General features: G+C 36.3%; 1 protein-coding gene across 2 annotated transcripts in view; it reads right to left on the reverse strand.

The window, feature by feature from the left end:
* The window catches only part of RTKN2 (rhotekin 2), a 131355-nt gene that overhangs the window by 60045 nt on the left and 49308 nt on the right, over nucleotides 1-22002 (reverse strand). For both annotated transcript variants that reach the window (XM_027962251.3, XM_042240841.2), the window contains 3 exons: nucleotides 10648-10701; nucleotides 9289-9406; nucleotides 6639-6833 (listed from right to left, as the gene is read on the reverse strand). In XM_027962251.3, coding sequence (XP_027818052.2) covers nucleotides 6639-6833; nucleotides 9289-9406; nucleotides 10648-10701 — 367 coding nt within the window. The remainder of the gene's footprint in view (nucleotides 1-6638; nucleotides 6834-9288; nucleotides 9407-10647; nucleotides 10702-22002) is intronic.

A 22002-nucleotide genomic window follows, 5' to 3' on the forward strand; every position in this document is an offset into this window, starting at 1 on the left:
CTTCAAGGAGATCCAACCAGCCAATACTAAAGGAAATCAGTCCTGAATGTTCATTGGGAGGACTGATGCTGAAGCTGAAACTCCAATACTTTGGCCACCTGATGTGAAGAACTGACTCATTGGAAAAGACCCTAATGTTGGGAAAGAATGAAGGCAGGAAGAGAATGGGACAACAGAGGATGAGATGGTTGGAGAGCATTACCAACTCGATGGACATGAGCTTGAGCAAGCTCTGGGAGCTGGTGATGGACAGGGAGGCCTGGCGTGCTGCAGTCCATGGTGTCACAAAGAGTCAGACACGACTGAGAGAGTAAACTGAACTGATTTGATCTATAAAGTGAAAGTAACTCAGGCATGTCTGACTCTTTGTGACCCCATGGACTATACAGTCTATGGAATTCTCCAGGTCAGAATCCTGGGGTAGGCAGCCTTTCCCTTCTCCAGGGGATCTTCCCAACCAAGGGATCACACCCAGGTCTCCCGCATTGCAGGCAGATTCTTTATCAGCTGAGCGACAAAGGAAACCCAAGAACACTGGAGTGGGTAGCCTATCCTTTCTCCAGCAGATCTTCCTGTCCCAGGAATCGAACTGGGGTCTCCTGCATTGCAGGCGGATTCTTTACCAACTGAGCAATCAGGGAAGCCCAACTGATCTATAATAAACTGCATACATTTTTTTCTCTTTCTAGGTTCTATTTCTAAAGTTTATATTACTTTTATAATGAAATAACTGGGTTTCCTCAATGGCTCAGGAGGTAAAGAATCCACCTGCAATGCAGGAGACCCAAGAGATGCAGGTTTGATCCTTGGGTCAGGAAGATTCCCTGGAGGAGGAAATGGCAAACTGCTCCAGTATTCTTGCCTGAAAAATCCCATGGAGAAAGGAGTTTGGCAGGCTACAGTCTGAGTAGGACACGACTGAGCGACTAAGCACACACACAATGAATTAAACAATGTTGCAGGATCTGTGAAGTAGCAGGATGAAAACCCTCCCCTAAAAATCAAAACATGCAAAGCGTTATAATACTACATCTACCTATGCGCAGTTTAACTGACTTGCCTGTAGCTAGCAAGCAGTACACTGGAAACAGAATCCCACCATACTATACTTACTACCACTACCCTTTATACTTCATTAATAATTTAATTAAGGTACTTGTCTATTAAAACAGATACATACTATCTTTTACTACTGCAAGAATTTTGAGTGCAGTAGACATGGCTTACTAACCTTTAAATCCAAAGTAGCACATGATACAACGGCTGAATAATCATTTCTAAAATGATTGAATGAATAAATAAAATTATACCCCATAGCTGAGTAATTCCTTAATCTTGAACACTGTATCATCTTTCACACTACCAAACCATCAACTTCACTGTTACTCAAAACATGAATAATCCAGTTATTCTGCACAAAGATATTTGCTTTATAACTTTAATTTAAAATGTAGTATAATGGCTTATTTTTTTAGTTAATATTTAGTTAATTTTTAGTTAATACTTTTCTGTCAAGTAAATAATCACTCTCAGTTTTACTAGTTTCCACAAGATAATTGTTTAAAATAACATGTATTTATACAATGAAGAGTAATGTACTAATTGGTTCTCAAGGTACATAAAATAGTTAATTCAGCTATTAGAAACACTGGGAAAAATCTAGTTACAGGAATTTCAGTAAGCTAAATTCCACAAATAAAACGAATAAATGAATCACACCAGGGAGCATGCTAAGAATTACCAAAAATGTTCACTGTCTTCTTTCAGATCAAACAATACTTTATGATGATATTTCAAGTTACTTCATTTTTAAACCATGACTAATTACAATGCCAATGCTTCCAAAATCAACAATGATCTCACTTTTAAAGCATTCTTGTCAGGATAACATTTTCTTACTAAAACATTACACTCATTCTTTTAAGCCAACCCTAATATTGAGTTCCCAAAAGTTTAATCAGCTACATTTTTTTTTTAACAAATAGGCCAATTGTTGTAGCATTTGATGCAGCAAGGGTTCCAAAAACATTATGAAAAAATAAATGACTACCTTAAATGGAAGTGTGAAAAAAAAATGTACTCTTTTGTAAGGAAGAACAGCTATATTTGGTCACATGACATATTACTAAAGAAGATATATGTTGCCCATTTTGGTTAAAAATTAAAAGCTATCTTAGGAATCTTCTCATTCAACTAAATCACTATTAAAGAAATAAAAACTGATCCTTTTAGGCATTTTCATCACTACTGCTATTCTGAAACTCCTACCAGGGTGCTGAAGTGGTCAGTTAAGGAAGGATCAGGTAAGACTGGTCCTGGGCTATGAGTTTAACTTGGTACACTCAGCATTCACACCAAAAGCTCAAAAGAAATGCTGGTATTAAAAGAACATAAATTGGTGAAATGATATAAAAGGTTTTATCCTGTCTTTTGATCAGCTTTAATGATATAAATAAACAAATTCCATATAAGTTTCATGGGAAATGTTGATAAAGAAAACTGATATTTTTATTTAGGTATAAACCAAATAGAATTATCCTTGGGTCAGTAAGATTCCCTGGAGAAGGAAATGGTAAGCCACTCCAGTATTCTTGCCTGCAGAATCCCATGGACAGAGAAGCCTGGTGGGCTACAGACCACAGGGTCACAAAAGAGTTGGGCACGACTTAGCGACTAAACAACAACAAAATAGAATGACAAACCTGAACAGAATAATAAACACTTCAAGACAAATATGTCAGTCCCTGTTACAAAGAACTTAATATCAATAAATGTTATTCTCAAAAACACTTCTAGGCATTGAAGAGGAGTATAGGTTAAATATAAGTTATAATATCACTTAGATCCAGTTCAGTTTAGTTCAGTCACTCAGTTGTGTCTGACTCTTTGCGACCTCATGAACCGCAGCACACCAGGCCTCCCTGTCCATCACCAATTCCCAGAGTATACACAAACCCATGTCCATCGAGTCGGTGATGCCATCCAACCATCTCATCCTCTGTCGTCCCCTTCTTCTCCTGCCCTCAATCTTCCCCAGCATCAGGGTCTTTAAAATGAGTCAGCTCTTTGCATCCAGTGGCCAAAGTACTGGAGCTTCAGCTTCAGCATCAATCCCTCCAATGAACACCCAGGACTGATCTCCTTCAGAATGGACTGGTTGCATCTCCCTGCAGTCTAAGGGACTCTCAAGAGTCTTCTCCAACACCACAGTTCAAAAGCATCAATTCTTTGGTGCTCAGTCTTCTTTATAGTCCAACTCTCACATCCATACATGACCACTGGAAAAACCATAGCCTTGACTAGATGGACCTTTGTTGGCAAATCACTTAGATTTATATATTGTTACATATATTAAATATAATGTACTATATATTATTATGAATATATATTTATATTATAAATTATAAAATTATAAAATATAATATATATTGTAAATATATTATATATTATAAAATATATTTATATATATTTAATATATGTTATATATTAAACTATATTTAAAATATATAATACATTAAATATAATGTTATATATATCATATAAATATATTATATATTATTGATATATAATATATATTATGATATATAAATATTAAATTTATATATAATCACTTAGATTATCTTCTATGAAATTATAATCACTGGAGTTAAATTTTAAAATATCTGCCTACATTTTAAAATACCAGTTTTATTTATTTATTGGCTGTGCTAGGTCTTTGTCGCTGTGTGGGCTATTCTCTAGTTGTGGTGAGTGGGGACCACTCTTCACTGTGGTGCGTGGGCTTCTCATTGCCCATGGTGGCCTCTCTTGTTGGGGAGCACAGGCGCTGGGGCACATGAGCTTCAGTACTTGTAGCAAGTGGGTTCGTGCATGGGCTTAGTTGTTTTGCCGCATGTGGGATCCTCCCAAACTAGGGATCAAACCCATGTTTTCTGCATTGGCAGGTGGACTCCTTACCACTAAGCCACCAGGGAAGACCCTGCCTACATTTTATAATCCTAGGAAGGTTTCTTCATGCAGTGCTTCAGCATGAATTTTTTAAATAAAATTTTTCAGAAAAAACATTGATCGCAGAACAGTAAAAATAGTAACAATAATGCTAAGAGCTACATTCATTAAATGCTTACAACATACCAAGTTCACGAATTATCTTTCTGAATCTGATAATGATCCTATGGAGTTAAATATTATTTCCTTTTTACAGAGGGAAAAAGAAAAACCCAGGGAGTATATTAATCTGTCCTGGGTCACACTAATAATGAATGACAGCATAAAAAAATCAAGTACTGAAACCATGACGTGTGAACTGTGTGAAAAGCCCACTTATTGTTTTTACATGCTTGAAAGGTACAGGAAAGCCTAAAATGTCTCTAAGGAGGCTTCTATACTTGATCTTAGCCAAAAGGCCAAGAAGTGATCTAAGGAGCCTTCTTAAATGATTATGTCTAAGAATCCTTACCTTTCATATTAGAAAACTGAGGCCCAGGAAATACTTGTTCAGGACACTACTAGTGCTGTCATTTTCTAAATAAAGAATTTTGCTGCTTAAAAACATTTTAAAACTATTGAATTTGGTGATTATCTCTAAGGTCTCTTTCAATTCTAAAACCTATGTTTCAAACTAGAAATATAATTGCTCATTTATTCATCAAAAAGTATAGTTGCATTACCTTACAGTTGAATTAAAACATTTTCTAGCAAATACTTGATATAATCTTAATCCTTTTTAATGACATTTATATTATAAAGACCTATCTTCTATGACTGTTCTTCAATAGATGGGACCCATTCAAGAATCATGAAATCAATTTAATGATTCATAAACAGCATTTAAAAAAAAACTGAAGATACCTAGAATAAAAGAAGTCTAATGGCTATACTATAAATAGCAAGAGCTAAGTTTTGTTTCATGAAATCTGACTGCTGATGGTACTGTGTATTCAGTACTCGCGGTCTCAATCAAAATAAACTGAAAGCCACATTGCTAAAGTCCCAAGGCATTTTTCACATGTAATGTAACTGATATGGAAAGCTAATTAGGTATATTCTGATGACTGAGATTTCTAGGATCTGTACCTAAAATATTTTGCTTTATAATTATAGTAAAATTATTGACATGCTAAAGAGCCAAATGCAAAGAAATTCTAGGAATGCTGCCTGTACAACAGTTTTCCTAAGAAAGAAAGATAAAACTACTTGTAAAGCAACAAACACAATGTTTAAAGAAAGTATCTGAAAGAAACCAGGGCTCCTTACAGAGGTGGTGATTCTAAGTGTGAGCTGAAAAATAAAACATGAACACAGAACATGTTCCCTGGTCACAAAGCAAAGAAGCTAATTAGAGATTGTGTGTGCCTGCTAAGTCGCTTCAGTCATGTCCAACTCTGCGACCCTATGGACTGCAGACTGCCAGGCTCCTCTGATTAGGGTGTGTCAAAAAGATGCTGAGTCAGCTTAAAGGGTTCCCAGTGATCAAAGATGGGGCAATTTGCCTTCGAAAAGAATAACAACTGCATTAGATTGAAACACAAATACATAAAACTTCAGGAGTTCAAATAAAACAAAACACTAATCACCTCCATGCAAGGATATCAAATTATTATTCTAAAATTGGGTAAATAAGGCTTCCCTCGTGGCTCAGACAGTAAAATCGGATAAATAAAAGAATCAAGTATATTTTTTTCCTCCTTTTCCTTCATCAATTTTTTGCATTTATACAGAGTTCATGAAGGAAGGTTATTCTTTGAGAGAATTCCAGATATAAAAATAAATGCATGATATTATAAAGCAATTATCCTTCAATTAAAAATAAATAAAAATTTTAAAAATGACTGCATATAGAAAAATAAATAAATAAATGTAGGACAAATTAAGAAAGCCACTAAATTATAATCCTGAATGTAATAATCATCACTCACAGCTGCTAAAACTATTAGATATAACATTGATAGGGAACTTGACAATGGATGTATCAGGCTAACAACACCTGAACCCACTGATCAGTTTTTAACACAGCTGAAAGTGAAACAGACCTACAAACGGGATACAGTAGAAAGTACGTACAATCAACATGAAATATTATTGCCCTAAAAGAGAATCTGAAACTAATCAGTCCTCTAGATCTAACTGCAAGCTATAGGAGCACAGGGGATAGAAACAGAGGTTTTAAAAAGACCACAAAGATGTAATCAGATAAATTGAAAATACGGGAAATCTACAAGATCTAGCTTCTTCAATACATGATGGCAAAGAAACAGAAACTTGTTAAAGATTAAAAGAAACGTAAAGGATTCACGTAAATGCAATGTGACAGACCTTGTCTGGACCTTGATTTGCACAAATCAGAAGAGAACTTCAGAAATGGGGCAATAGCTAGTCCCTTTTCAACAAAAAAAATTTCATCTTTCTGCTAGATCTTGGAATTTCAAATCACTAAAAACATACTGTCACCCAACTTTCTACTTTCAAAGAAACATACCACCTCAGCTGGGTAAATGTCAGACAATCAAGTTTTGTTACTGCTTCAGGAAGTCTCTTCCCATTTAAAATGTAAACATATTCACCACATACAATACTCTAAAATGTCACAAATACATAATTATACTATGTCTCTATAAATATTGTATTAGAAAACTTACTAAATAGCAGAACTGAAGGACAAGCACATTTCATGATCTTCTTGAAGCACTGAACTGATTTTCTTCCCTGTAGCTTTGCTTATAGATGTTTTCAGTTTCTTAGCTAATTTTTTTGGTGTATTAGTTATAGAAGATTCTTCTGTACAGCAACTATATACTTCCACCTTTATCTGAAAGTCTGGCCCTGCTTCATTACTAAAAACAAGGACAATCATAATGTTAGAAATTTAACTTGGGAGAAAATAAAATTACAACACCCTCTGATGTTTTTGTAACTTTTCAAAGCAGCATTTAGAACAGGTTTATGTTAATATATATTAATAAGATAGAATCTCCCTGAGTTTATTTAGTATCTAAATGACTTGAGAGGGTCACTGCAACTTCTAGAGCTACCAGCTTCTAAAGTAGGGCAATTTTAACTCAATGTAAACAATATATTCAGGCAAATTACTTAAAGAAAAAGAATAAAATGCCCTGGTCATTTTGTTGCCAATGCTATTGTTCCTTTTCATTTCCTTAATATAATTATTTTAAGGCATTTACATTTTAAGGCATTTATATCTGTGTGATTTCCTGAAGTGATCATTCCTCAAAAGGAAAAGATGTGAAAACAAAAAGGAAAGAAAATTAAACAAAAGGTTTCCTCTGCTGAAACCTTTAGTTTTCATGTCTTTTTCATAAAGTGCCTACAGTCCACTCAACAATGTGCCCCTCCTTCCCGCCCCACCTTTGTAGCTAATAACTCTAACATTTCACTATTTGGTTATATAGGAGAAAACAAACAAATAAAAAGAGATACACTTCACAAAACATTAGATGTATCTGTAAAAATGCATAATGCTACAACAAATAAACTTTGTGCATTAGCACCCAGCATAAATATAAATATTACCAATCTTAAAAAAGGGAGAGAGAGAGACTTCAAGGCATGAACTCCTTGCAGTGGAGTGAAGTCTTGGTAATATTTGTATTCTTAACCTAGCATAAAATATATTCGGTATGTATTAAAACAATATGCAGAAAATCTGCAGTGTCAAGACTGGCTTTGTTCTTTCTCAGACACAATGAACTATGTTTACAATAAAAGACTGTGGTGATATTATTACAAATAAAATATACTTAAAATTGTAAAAGAGGTTCATCAGCAGATTTTGCTTGTGAAGGAAGATCCATCAGTCTCAGAGATTTTAAATACACAGCATAGACTTTTTAAGATTTAAATAGCCAATCTATAGTTTGAATAAATCCAAGGAATAATTGGATTTGAAATACTTTTATAGTTTATTATTTGGCAACTTTTAAACATACAGTATTCCTGGTAATGACTAACAAATGTCAATATTTAGAGAAAAACCAGGGATTCATAAATACTGAATACTTATTGAAACAATCATAACAAAAAGCATATTTTAAAACATTTAGAACATTTGTGAGCAGTTATTTTTAGAACAATTTGAAATATTTACAGAAATATTAAAAAATTATAAATCATGAGTTGTCTTCCCAAGGAACTTGCACTATTCTGTGAAAAAAATTATGGTTTTTTTCTTTGTGGTGAAAATAAACAAAAGCAAATTGTTGTAAAGAAAAGAGTCCATTGACAGGACAATTTTGCCATGAAAAAATGCACTATAATAGTTGATAATGGAAATAAACATATTTAAATAATAAAAATTAATTTTTTAGTCTCCATTATGTAAACATTTGGTAATATTTGGGGGATCCTAAGTAAATTCCTTTGGTTCAACAGAGCTTATAAGATGGCCTACACTACTAATTACACACCAAAAAAGTACTTTATTTTTCTGTGTTGTACAATTACTTAGGGAACAGTGGACCAAAGCCCCAAAACATGGTTGTAACAGTTCTTTTTTTAATGCTACATGAGTGGCAAAACTAGTTTCAATCTCAACTGTATATAGTTCCATAACTAAAGATTGGGGAAAAATATATATATTGATTTCATTTTGATTGATAAGTAGTTACTAGTATTTCAATATGAAGATACTGTCTTTGAAACCCTATAAGAAATATAAATCACATACTGATTTAGGCCAATAGAAAAAAATGCCAGGAAAAACTTATATTAGTTAAAAATGATTTCTATGGCTACCGGAGGAGTTCTTTCTGGTTCTATATTATGACCACAATAAAATAAGCCTGTAAAAGAGCAGGGGCAATAAAAATGGCCCTGAGGATCACCCAATTTTTTTATTGTTTTGGAATACATGAAAGAAGTGCACCATAAGAAAAAGAACATCTTGAAATTTTACTAAAGTGCTTTTCCTACAGTACATATTTCAGAACTATCTAATAAGGTTGTTACACTATTTTAGTATTTCTGTAAGTAAATCTCCTATATGAGATGTAAGAATGTGTTTTATGCTCAAACTCACTCTATATAAAATCACATTATAATGATATGCCACTGTATTCATAGTTTTACTACTAATATTATGATTTCCATTTTATTTTACATTGGAAAAATTTCAAATCCAGAAATGGCTTATAAATAATGCAACGTTCAAAATCAATTTGAACAGTTAAAGATTTTAATGCTTCAAAAATAAGTCAATAACTTTGCCTTCCTCTGAAAAAGGTAGAATTTTAGGTTCTTTTCCTTCAAATAAGATTAAAAAAAAATACTTACAATATGGTCACATTTTCAAAACATATATCTGTGACTGTTTTATCCACAATCACCATCTCAGTATCAAAAACTTCAGCTCCCAGTTTGAATAAACAAAAAATGGCATAGTACTGTGATCCTAGAGAAGAAAAACATTAAAACAATGACTCATGTGATGAATCATGTTTACATTATGTTAAAATTTACTTGAAAATGAAAAAAACAGCCTAAATATTTGTTAATAGATTCTTATTTTAATACATTGTACACTGTAATCCTTTAACTTTTTATTGAGACTCTTTTGTCAGTATATATTAATTGCTTGCCCAATTAAAATACAACTAAACTACAGAGTATCAAAAAATAAAGTTAAAAATATAGGTTTCTCAGCAGTCTAAAGTAACCACCAAACTCATCAATTTTATTCCTAGAAAACTCCTTAAGCTTTAATTAATAGCAAATTTAGCACTACATATATACTATTACCCCTGTCATTTTGGCTTCCAAATATACTTAATAAAAATAAGTTTTCTATCTTAAGAGGTTAGGAGCAGACACATTAACAACAAAACATTTTCCACCAAACAGAGAAGGGGGAAATTACAAAATCAATAAAAACTAGAGATGTGAACACAAAAACCATAGCTGCTGGACTTTCTAATGTAATATATATTTTTTTAAAGTATTAGGTGATTAAAAGACTAAATCCTTATTACTGAGAAAATGGAGCTCTTCAGATAAACTTAATTCTCTACAGTAATCAGAAAGATACACTTAATTCCCCCATGTATTCCTTTATAAACTAAATTATATTTCTTAAATGAATAACAAATATACTAACCTGATTTTGTATTTTTCATATAAAACTAATTATGTTCAATATGATTCAGGCTTAAAGTATGAGGAACAAAGCTATCATAATAGACACGAAAGATAAAGGATTGTCATAACTTTTCTGCATTGCCTCTAACAGCTACAAATCATTTGAGGTTAATTTCCATGACCCAAGCCATGCATGGATTTGTTAAGACTATATAAAGCTATAAAATGCTGAAGGGGAAGAAAAATTAGATCAAGCTAAAAATCTTTCTCTTATATCCCATTAAATATTCTGAAGGAAGAGGACAAGGCAAAAAAATATCTCCAATATTTCTGGTCAAAAAATGTGGCCTTTACTACTTCACTCAAACACCTCCTTTTGTTTCACAATTTCCTTGTCTATTACCTGTTGGCATCCTTGCACAGGTTCCCATCAATAAGACTGTGCTTATTCTGTCAAATGACATTTATTTCAGTGTGGAAGCAGCTTTTTCTCCCAATTATCTCAAATTTACTACATACTAAAGAAAATACATCAATTACAATCAAAACCATACATACGTTCTTTATTGCTGAAGTGATCAGAGTCTTTCCACATTAGTGGTATACGAATATCTATAATGGAGGGGAAAAAGAAATTACAAGGAATAATTTTGGTAAATTTAATCTCTTAGCGTAAAGTAAACCTCTGTATTCCATAATGGATTCTGACCACTAAAGCCAGCATTTATTTATTATTAAATATACTAACATAGTAATATTTTCTTGTAAACATAGCTTAGACTAGGAATATAAAATCTTATACTTTTTAAACCTCACCAAGTATTACTCAAGTAGCACCTATAATAAGCTTCTGTTATAAAATTTTTGTGATTTATGCTTTTGAAATAGGCAAAATTTGGGTAACCTAGTGTTGAATTTATATTTTGGGTAAGCAGTAGCAGCAAATGTAGCTAAATAAATTTCAAAATCATAGAACAGTAGAGGTAGAAATGACTTTAGAACGAACTTTTATCCACTATGTAAACTTTAAAGATGAAAAAAATTAAGTGACTTATATAAGATTACTGGTTTCTGGAAGAGACCCAACTCTTGACAAACAAATCCAAGATCTTTCCATTAGGAAGATTTAACTTGTCTACAAAAGAATGTGCAGATCTTTGTATATTCATGCTACAAACTGTAGCATTTTCCTTAAGAAATAAAACTAAAAAGAGGAATGTATTACTTCTTTCAGGCCAAGAAAGGGCCTATATTCTAAAAGTGATCTAAACATATTTCTATCATTCACATATTCTTCAAATTCTAAGTTTAATAAATAATAAATTTATTCCAGAAATTAATCTAGAGCTTTCAAACAGTCAACATTTGTTCTTCCTAGTTTCCTCCATTCTCCCTTGTACTTTTAATACTGGTTAACATTATGGAGTAATAACTTTCCTTTGACATTCTTATGTTATCTGCATATTTTCAAAGTTTGAGAATTAAGATTTTACCAAATAGATTAAGATGAGCAATTATAGCATAACACAGCACATTAGAAATCTCAATTGTAAAGTGAAGTTTGTTTTAATTTTGTACTCAGAGTACAAATTTTCAAATTTTGTGGAAAATTTCTGTTTAAAACATCTCCCTACTACACTTTGGAAGTTTATGTGCCTATTTTCTCTTACCTGTTAATTATGCCACTTTCAAATAATTATGATTCTTTATGAACATAAGCTATTTGGCTATCTTTATGCTGTGCTTTACTTTTAGATTCCATGATCTTTCGTCTACAGTTTTGTTTGGAATTCTTTCTAGGGTTCTTAGCTCCTATTTTCAATTTCCTTTCTAGAAAAGCTGTATATTACTCTATTCTTATGCTTCCTAACCAGGCAGACATGTATGAGTGCTCTTCCCACTGCTGCTTTAGCACTCATTTTTATCAAAAAGTGAGAAAAACAAAACATTATTCTATTGAGTTCTTCTTGTGTCAAACCAAACACTTCACATATACCTCATCCAACAATAATTTTGAAAATATATCTCCCAATTTATGATTGTGTTTTCACTGTCATTTATCTCAAACTATTTTTTTTATTTCCTCTTTGATTTCATCATCAACCATTAGTCTTTTAGTATCATGTTGTTTAGTCTCCATCTAATTGCTTTTTCTTGTTTCTTTGTGTGGTTTACTTCCAGTTTCATGTCATTGTGCATAGAAAAGATGCTTGAAAAAATTTCCATCCTCTTAAATTTGTTGAGGCTTCTTTTGTATCCAAGTATGTGGGTCTATCCTAGAGAATGCTGCATGTGCACTTGAAAAGAATGTATATTCTGGATTTTTTTAATAGAAATATCCTCAAAATATCCATCAAGTTTAACCATGAAAACACAACCATACAAAACCTGTAGGATGCAACAATACAGACCTTCCTCAAAACGCAAAGATCTCAAATGAACAACCTCATCCACCAACTGAGAGTATTAGAAAAGGAAAACAAACAAAGCCTAATGTCAGCAGGAGGAAGAGAACAGTAAATACCAAAGAGGAAATACATAAAATAGATATTTTAAAACTGTAGGGAAAAAAAAATCAATAAAACCAAGAGCTGTGTTTTTGAAAGGGTAAACAAAATCAACAAACCTCTGGTCAGGCTCACTAAGAAAGATGACCCAAATAAAAAACAAGAACTGAAAGAGGAGAAATAACAGATGCTGCAGAAATACAGAAACCTGTAAAAGAACACTATGCACAATTATATGCCAACAAATTGGACAACCTGAAAGAAACAGACAACTTCCAAAAACATAGAGTCCACCAAAATGGGTCATGAAGAAGCATAATTTGAAGAGATCAATCACCGGGAGTGACATTTGTTGCTGTTGCTGTCAGTTGTTAAATTGTGTCCTGCTCTTTGCAATCCCGTGGACTGTAACTCGCCAGGCTCCTCTGTTATTACTATCTCCTGGAGTTTGCTCAAATTCGTGTCCACTGAGTCCACTGAGTGATGCTATCTAATCATCTCATCTTCTGCCACCCTCTTCTCATTTTGCCTTCAATCTTTCCCAGAAGTGAAACAGAATCCGTAAAAAATAAAAAATAAAAACTCTCCACAAAACAATCCAGGACTAGATGGTTTCACTGGGGAATTCCACCAAACATAAGAACTTACACTGATCCTTCCCAAACTCTACCAAAAGACAGAAGAGGAGAGAACACTTCCAAAGTCATTCTATGAAGCCACCATCACCTTTACATCAAAATCAGACAAGGACACTATCAAAAGAGAAAATTACAAGCCAATAACATGCTAGTAAAGTAATGCTCAAAATTCTCCAAGCCAGGCTTCAGCAATACGTGAACTATGAACTTCCTGATGTTCAAGCTGGTTTCAGAAAAGGCAGAGGAACCAGAGATCAAATTGCCAACATCCGCTGGATCATGGAAAAAGCAAGAGAGTTCCAGAAAAACATCTATTTCTGCTTTATTGACTACACCAAAGCCTTTGACTGTGTGGATCACAATAAACTGTGGAAAATTCTGAAAGAGACGAGAATACCAGACCACCTGACCTGCCTCTTGAGAAACCTGTATGCAGGTCAGGAAGCAACAGTTAGAACTGGACATGGAATAACAGACTGGTTCCAAATAGGAAAAGGAGTACGTCAAGGCTGTATATTGTCACCCTGCTTATTTAACTTCTATGCAGAGTACATCATGAGAAATGCTGGACTGGAAGAAACACAAGCTGGAATCAAGATTGCCGGGAGAAATATCAGTAACCTCAGATATGCAGATGACACCACCCTTATGGCAGAAAGTGAAGAGGAACTAAAAAGCCTCTTGATGAAAGTGAAAGAGGAGAGTGAAAAAGTTGGCTTAAAGCTCAACATTCTGAAAGCGAAGATCATGGCATCTGGTCCCATCACTTCATGGGAAATAGATGGGGAAACAGTGGAAACAGTGTCAGACATTATTTTTCGGAGCTCCAAAATCACTGCAGATGGTGATTGCAGCCATGAAATTAAGAGACGCTTACTCCTTGGAAGAAAAATTATGACCAACCTAGATAGTACATTCAAAAGCAGAGACATTACTTTGCCGACTAAGGTCCATCTAGTCAAGGCTATGATTTTCCCAGTGGTCATGTATGGATGTGAGAGTTGGACTGTGAAGAAGGCTGAGCACCAAAGAATTGATGCTTTTGAACTGTGGTGTTGGAGAAGACTCTTGAGAGTCCCTTGGACTGCAAGGAGATCCAACCAGTCCATTCTGAAGGAGATCAGCCCTGGGTGTTCTTTGGAAGGAATGATGCTAAAGCTGAAACTCCAGTACTTTGGCCACCTCATGTGAAGAGTTGACTCATTGGAAAAGACTCTGATGCTGGGAGGGATTGGAGGCCAGAGGAAAAGGGGACGACAGAGGATGAGACGGCTGGATGGCATCACTGACTCGATGGACGTGAGTTTGGGTGAACTCCAAGAATTGGTGATGTACAGGGAGGCCTGGTGTGCTGCGATTCATGGGGTCACAAAGAGTCAGACACGACTGAGCGACTGAACTAAACTGAACTTTGATAAATATAGATCCAAAAATTCTCAACAAAATGGCTCTGATGGTAAAGAGTCTGCCTATAATATGGAGACCCAGGTTCAACCCTTGGGTTGAGAAGATCCTTTGGAGAAGGGAATGGCTGCCCATTCCAGTATTCTTGCTTAGAGAATCCCATGGAAAGAGTCAGACACAACTGGGTGACTAAGCACAGAGCACATCCTTGATAAACACAGATCCAAAATCTCTCAACAAAATACTAGCAAACCAAATCGAACAACACATAAAAAAGATCATATACCACAGTCAAGTTGGATTTATCCCAGGGTCACAGCAATGGTTCAACATATGCAAATCAATCAATGTGATACACCACATCAACCAAAGGACAAAAACACATGATCATCTATCTCAAGGGATGCGGAAAAAACACCGGATAAAATTCAACATCCACTTATGATTAAAAAAAAACTCTTAACCACAGTAGCGGGAACATATCTCAGCATAATAAAACCTATTTACCACAAATCACAGCCAACATAATATTCAACAATGAAAAGTTGAAAGCCTTCCCACTAAATTCTAGGACAAGACAATGCAACCCACTTTCACCACTTAGTTTTTTGTTTTTTGTTTTTTGTTTTTGTGGCTGCACCTCATGGCTTGTGGGATCTTAGTTCCCCAACCAGGGATTAAACCCAAGTCCATGGCAGTGAAAGTCAGGAAATTCCATCACCACTTCTATTCAACATAGCATTGGAAATCCTAGCCACAGCAATCAGACAACAACAACGAAAAGAAATACAAGATAACCAAATTGGAAGGAAAGAGGTAAAATTGTCATTATATGCAGAAGACAGGATACTACAGAGAACCTTAAAAGACTCCACCCAAAAGCATTAGAACTAACAAACAAATTCAGCAAGGTAGCAGGATACAAAATTAGCATACAGATCCGTTGCATTTCTCTACAATTAACAATGAAATATCAGAAAGGGAAAGTTTTAAAAGGTGCTTTTAAAATCACATTAAAAAAATAAAATTTAGAAATAAACCTGATCAAGCAGGTGATTTATATGCTGAGAATTATAAAAATACTGATAAAGGAAATTAAAGATGACTTAAAGAAGTGAAAAGGTGTACCATGCTCTTGAATTATAATTTATAGTGTTAAAATGGCCACACTATCCAAAGGAATCTACATATTTAATGCAAGCCCTGTCAAATTACCCGTCATTTTACACAAAACTAGAAAAACCCTACAATTTATATAGGACCATAAAAGACCCAGAATTGCCAAAGCAATCCTGAGGAAAAGGAACAAAGCTGGAGGCATAAACCTTCCAGATTCAGATGATACCTCAAAGTCACAGTCAAAAACAGTATGGCATTGGGACAAAAACAGACATACAGAAAGAATCCAAAAATAAACCCACACACCCATGGCCAATTAATTTCTAAAAAGGACGTAAGAATATGCAATGGAGAAAAGTCTCTTTAACAGCTGATGGTGGCAAAATGGACAGCCACATGTAAATCAATGAAATTAGAACACTCCCTTCACATTATATATAAAAATAAACCAGAAGTGGCTGAAAGACTTAAAACAGGACACCATAAAACTCCTAGAAAAGAACATAAGCAAAACATTCTCTGACATATATAGTACCAATGTTATCTTAGGTCAGTCTCCCAAGGCAGTAGAAATAAAAGCAAAAAAAAAAAAAAAAGCAAATGGGACCTAATCAGACTTTAAGCTTTTGCACAGCAAAGGAACTAGTAAAAAGAAAAGGCAACCTACAGACTGGGACAAAGTATTTGTAAATGATATGACCAACAAGAGTTTAATTTCCAAAATACACAAACAGCTCATACAACTCAGTAAAAAAAAAAAAAAAGCTAAACAACTCAATCAGAAAATGGGTAGAAAATCTAAATAGACATTTCTCCAAAGAAGACATACAGATGACCAACAGGTGCATCAAAAGATGCTCAACATCACTTTTTATTAGAGAAATGTATGTCAGAACTTAAAAATTATCTGACCAGTGAAGTACTGTCTCACACTGGACAGGATGGCCATCATTAAAAAAAAATCTACAAATAATAACTGCCAGAGGCAGTGTGGAGTAAAGGGAACCCTCCTACACTGCTGGTGGGAATATAAATTGGTGCAGCCACTATGGAAAACAGTATTGGGAGGTTCCACAAAAAACTAAAAACAGAGTTGCTATGTGATCCAGCAATTCCACTCCTGGGCATACATTCAGACTAAACTATAATTCAAAAAAATAAAAAAATACACACACAACAATGTTCATAGCAGCACTATTTACAACAGTCAAGACAAAGAAGCAACTTAAACATTCACCAACAGATAAATGGATAAAAAAGATGTGGTGTTTGTGTGTGTGTGTATATATATATATATATATATATATACATATATATATATATATATATATATATGCTGCTAAGTCGCTTCAGTCGTGTCCGACTCTGTGCGACCCCATAGACAGCCTGCGACCAGGCTCCTCTGTCCCTGGGATTATCCAGGCAAGAACACTGGAGCGAGTTGCCATGTCCTTCTTCAATGCATGAAAGTGAAAAGTGAAAGGGAAGTCGCTCAGTCCTGTCCCACTCTTAGTGACCCCATGGACTGCAGCCTACGATGCTCCACTGTTCATGGGATTTTCCAGGCAAGAGTACTAGAGTGGGGTGCCATTGCCTTCTCCGATATATATAGATATATTTACATGTATATACACACATACATAATGAAATACTACTCAGCCATAAAAAGAAATAAAATATTGCCATTTGCAGAAACATGAATGTATCCAGACATTATCATAAGTGAGGTAAGTGAAAAAGGGAAACCAAATACTATATGGTATTACTTATACATGGGATCTAAAATGACACAAATCAACTTATTTACAAAACAGAAACAGATTCACAGACATAGAAAATAAACTTGCAGTTACCAAAGGGGAAATGGGATGGGAAAGGGATAAATTAGGAGTTTGGGATCAGCAGATCCCATTATGATACAAATTATATATATATATAGCCATGCCTGACTCTATGCAACCCGATGGACAGTAGCCTGCACCAAGTTCCTCTGTCCATGGGATTTTCCAGGCAAGAGTACTGGAGTGGGTTGCCATTGCCTTCTCCAGGGAAACTTCCCGACCCAGGGATCGAACCCAGGTGTCCTGCATTGTAGACAGTCGCTTTACCTTCTGAGCCACCAGGGAAGGCCAAGTGGGCCTTAGAAAGCATCACTAAGAACAAAGCTAATGCAAGTGATGGAATTCCAGTTGAGCTCTTTCAAATCCTGAAAGATGATGCTGTGAAACTGCTGCACTCAATATGCCAGCAAATTTGGAAAACTCAGCAGTGGCCACAGGACTGGAAAAGGTCACTTTACATTCTAATCTCAAAGAAAAGCAATGCCCAAGAATGCTCAAACTGCTGCACAACTGCACTCATCTCACATGCTAGTAAAGTAATGCTCAAAATTCTCCAAGCCAGGCTTCAGCAATATGTGAACCGTGAACTTCCAGATGTTCAAGCTGGTTTTAGAAAACGCAGAGGAACCAGAGATCAACTTGCCAACATCCGCTGGATCATGGAAAAAGCAAAAGAGTTCCAGAAAAACATTTCTGCTTTATTGACTACACCAAAGCCTTTGACTATGTGGATCACAATAAACTGTGGAAAATTCTGAAAGAGATGTGAATACCAGACCACCTGACCTGCCTCTTGAGAAATCTGTATGCAGGTCAGGAAGCAGCAGTTAGAACTGGACAAGGAACAACAGACTGGTTCCAAATAAGAAAAGGAGTACGCCAGGGCCGTATATTGTCACCCTGCTTATTTAACTTCCATGCAGGGTACATCATGAGAAACGCTGGGCTGGAAGAAGCACAAGCTGGAATCAAGATTGCCGGGAGAAATATCAATAACCTCAGATATGCAGATGATACCACCTTTATGGCAGAAAGTGAAGAGGAACTAAAGAGCCTCTTGCTGAAAGTGAAAGAGGAGAGTGAAAAAGTTGGCTTAAAGCTCAACATTCCGAAAACGAAGATCATGGCACCTGGTCCCATCAGTTCACTTCAGTTCAGTTCAGTTGCTTAGTCATGTCTGACTCTATGCGACCTCATGAATCGCAGCACGCCAGGCCTCCCTTCCATCACCAACTCCTGGAGTTCACTCAGACTCACGTCCATCGAGTCAGTGATGCCATCCAACCATCTCATCCTCTGTCGTCCCCTTCTCCTCCTGCCCCCAATCCCTCCCAGCATCAGAGTCTTTTCCAATGAGTCAACTCTTCACATGAGGTGGCCAAGTACTGGAGTTTCAGCTTTAGCATCATTCCTTCCAAAAGAACACCCAGGGCTGATCTCCTTCAGAATGGACTGGTTGGATCTCCTTGCAGTTCAAGGGACTCTCAAGAGTCTTCTCCAACACCACAGTCAAAAGCATCAATTCTTCGGCACTCAGCTTTCTTCACAGTCCAACTCTCACATCCATACATGACCACTGGAAAAACCATAGCCTTGACTAGACAGACCTTTGTTGGCAAAGTAATGTTTCTGCTTTTCAATATGCTATCTAGGTTGGTCATAACTTTTCTTCCAAGGAGTAAGCGTCTCTTAATTTCATGGCTGCAGTCACCATCTGCAGTGATTTTGGAGCCCTAAAAAATAAAGTCTGACACTGTTTCCCCATCTATTTCCCATGAAGTGATGGGACCAGATGCCATGATCTTCGCTTTCAGAATGTTGAGCTTTAAGCCAACTTTTTCACTCTCCTCTTTCACTTTCATCAAGAGGCTTTTTAGTTCCTCTTCACTTTCTGCCATAAGGGTGGTGTCATCTGCATACCTGAGGTTATTGATATTTCTCCCGGCAATCTTCATTCCAGCTTGTGTTTCTTCCAGCCCAGCGTTTCTCATGATGTACTCTGCATAGAAGTTAAATAAGCTGAGTGACAATATATAGCCTTGACGTACTCCTTTTCCTATTTGGACCAGTCTGTTGTTCCATGTCCAGTTCTACCTGTTGCTTCCTGACCTGCATACAGGTTTCTTAAGAGACAGGTCAGATGGCCTGGTATTCACATCTCTTTCAGAATTTTCCACAGCTTTTTGTGATCCACACAGTCAAAGGCTTTGGCATCGTCAATAAAGCAGAAATAGATGTTTTCTGGAACTCTCTTGCTTTTCCATGATCCAGCGGATGTTGGCAAGTTGATCTCTGGTTCCTGTGCCTTTTCTAAAACCAGCTTGAACATCTGGAAGTTCACGGTTCACATATTGCTGAAGCCTGGCTTGGAGAATTTTGAGCATTACTTTACTAGCATGTGAGATGAGTGCAATTGTGTGGTAGTTTGAGCATTCTTTGGCATTGCCTTTCTTTGGGATTGGAATGAAAACTGACCTTTTCCAGTCCTGCGGCCACTTCTGAGTTTTCCAAATTTGCTGGCATATTGAGTGCAGCACTTTCACAGCATCATCTTTCAGGATTTGAAATAGCTCAACTGGAATTCCATCACCTCCACTAGCTTTGTTCGTAGTGATACTTTCTAAGGCCCACTTGACTTCACATTCCAGGATGTCTGGCTCTAGGTGAGTGATCACATCATCATGATTATCTTGGTTGTGAAGATCTTTTTTGTACAGTTCTTCTGTGTATTCTTGCCACCTCTTCTTAATATCTTCTGCTTCTGTTAGATCCATACCATTTCTGTCCTTTATCGAGTCCATCTTTGCATGAAATGTTCCCTTGGTATCTCTAATTTTCTTGAAGAGATCTCTAGTCTTTCCCATTCTGTTGCTGAGGAAGGCTTTCTTATCTCTTCTTGCTTCTCTTTGGTCCCATCACTTCATGGTAAATAAATGGGGAAACAGTGGAAACAGTGTCAGACTTTATTTTGGGGGGCTCCAAAATCACTGCAGATGGTGACTGCAGCCATGAAATTAAGAGACGCTTACTCCTTGGAAGAAAAGTTATGACCAACCTAGATAGCATGTTGAAAAGCAGAGACAGTAATTTGCCAACAAAGGTCCATCTAGTCAAGGCTATTGTTTTTCCAGTGGTCATGTATGGATGTGAGAGTTGGACTGTGAAGAAGGCTGAGGGCCGAAGAATTGATGCTTCTGAACTGTGGTGTTGGAGAAGACTCTTGAGAGTCCCTTGGACTGCAAGGAGATCCAACCAGTCCATTCTGAAGGAGATCAGCCCTGGGATTTCTTTGGAAGGAATGATGCTGAAGCTGAAACTCCAGTACTTTGGCCACCTCAAGCAAAGCGTTGACTCATTGGAAAAGACCCTTATGCTGGGAGTGATTGGGGGCAGTAGGAGAAGGGGATGACAGAGGATGAGATGGCTGGGTGGCATCACTGACTCGATGAACATGAGTCTGAGTGAACTCTGGGAGCTGGTGATGGACAGGGAGGCCTGGCATGCTGCGATTCATGGCGTCGCAGAGTCGGACACGACCGAGTGACTGAAGTGAACTGAACTGATATACATATATATATATATATATATATATATATATATATATAAAACAGATAAACAATGTCCTACTATAGAGGACTATACTAGGGAACTATTTTCCATACTTAATATGAAAAAGAATATATATAGGGATTGAAACCAGTTTTCCTGCATTGCAGGCTGATTCTTACCATCTGAGCCACCAGGGAAACCGTGGTTGTTCAGCCAGCCAGTCATGTCAGATGCTTTGTGACCCCATGGACTGTAGCACACCAGGCCTCCCTGTCCCTCACGATCTCCCAGAGTTTGCCCATGTTCGTGTTCATTGTATCAGTGATACTGTCCAGCCATTTCATCTTCTGATGCCCTCTTCTCCTTTGCCCTTGATCCTTCCCAGCATCAGGGACTTTTCCAATGAATCATCTGCAGGCATCCGATGACCAAAATACTGGCGCTTCAGCTTTAGCATCAGTCCTTCCAGTGAATATTCAGGGATGATCTCCTTTAAGATTGGCTGGTTTTATATCCTTGCTGTCCAAGGAATTTTCAGGAGTCTTCTCCAGCACCACAGTACGAAGGCATCAACTTCTGGCATTCTGCATTCTTGAAGGTCCAGCTCACAACTGTATGTGACCACTGGGAAGACCACAGCCTTGACTATACAGACCTTTGTCAGCTGAGTAATGTCTTTCCTTTTCAACACACTGTCTAGGTTTGCCATAGCTTTCCTTCCAAGAAGCAACCATCTTCTGATTTCATGGCTGCAGGCACCGTCTGCAGTGATTTTGGAGCGCAAAAAGAGGAAATCAGTCACTACTTCCACATTTTCCCCTTCTATTTGCTGTGCAATAATGGGACCAGATGCCA

Source organism: Ovis aries, chromosome 25 (assembly GCF_016772045.2).
Source record: "Ovis aries strain OAR_USU_Benz2616 breed Rambouillet chromosome 25, ARS-UI_Ramb_v3.0, whole genome shotgun sequence".
NCBI classification, from domain to species: domain Eukaryota; kingdom Metazoa; phylum Chordata; class Mammalia; order Artiodactyla; family Bovidae; genus Ovis; species Ovis aries.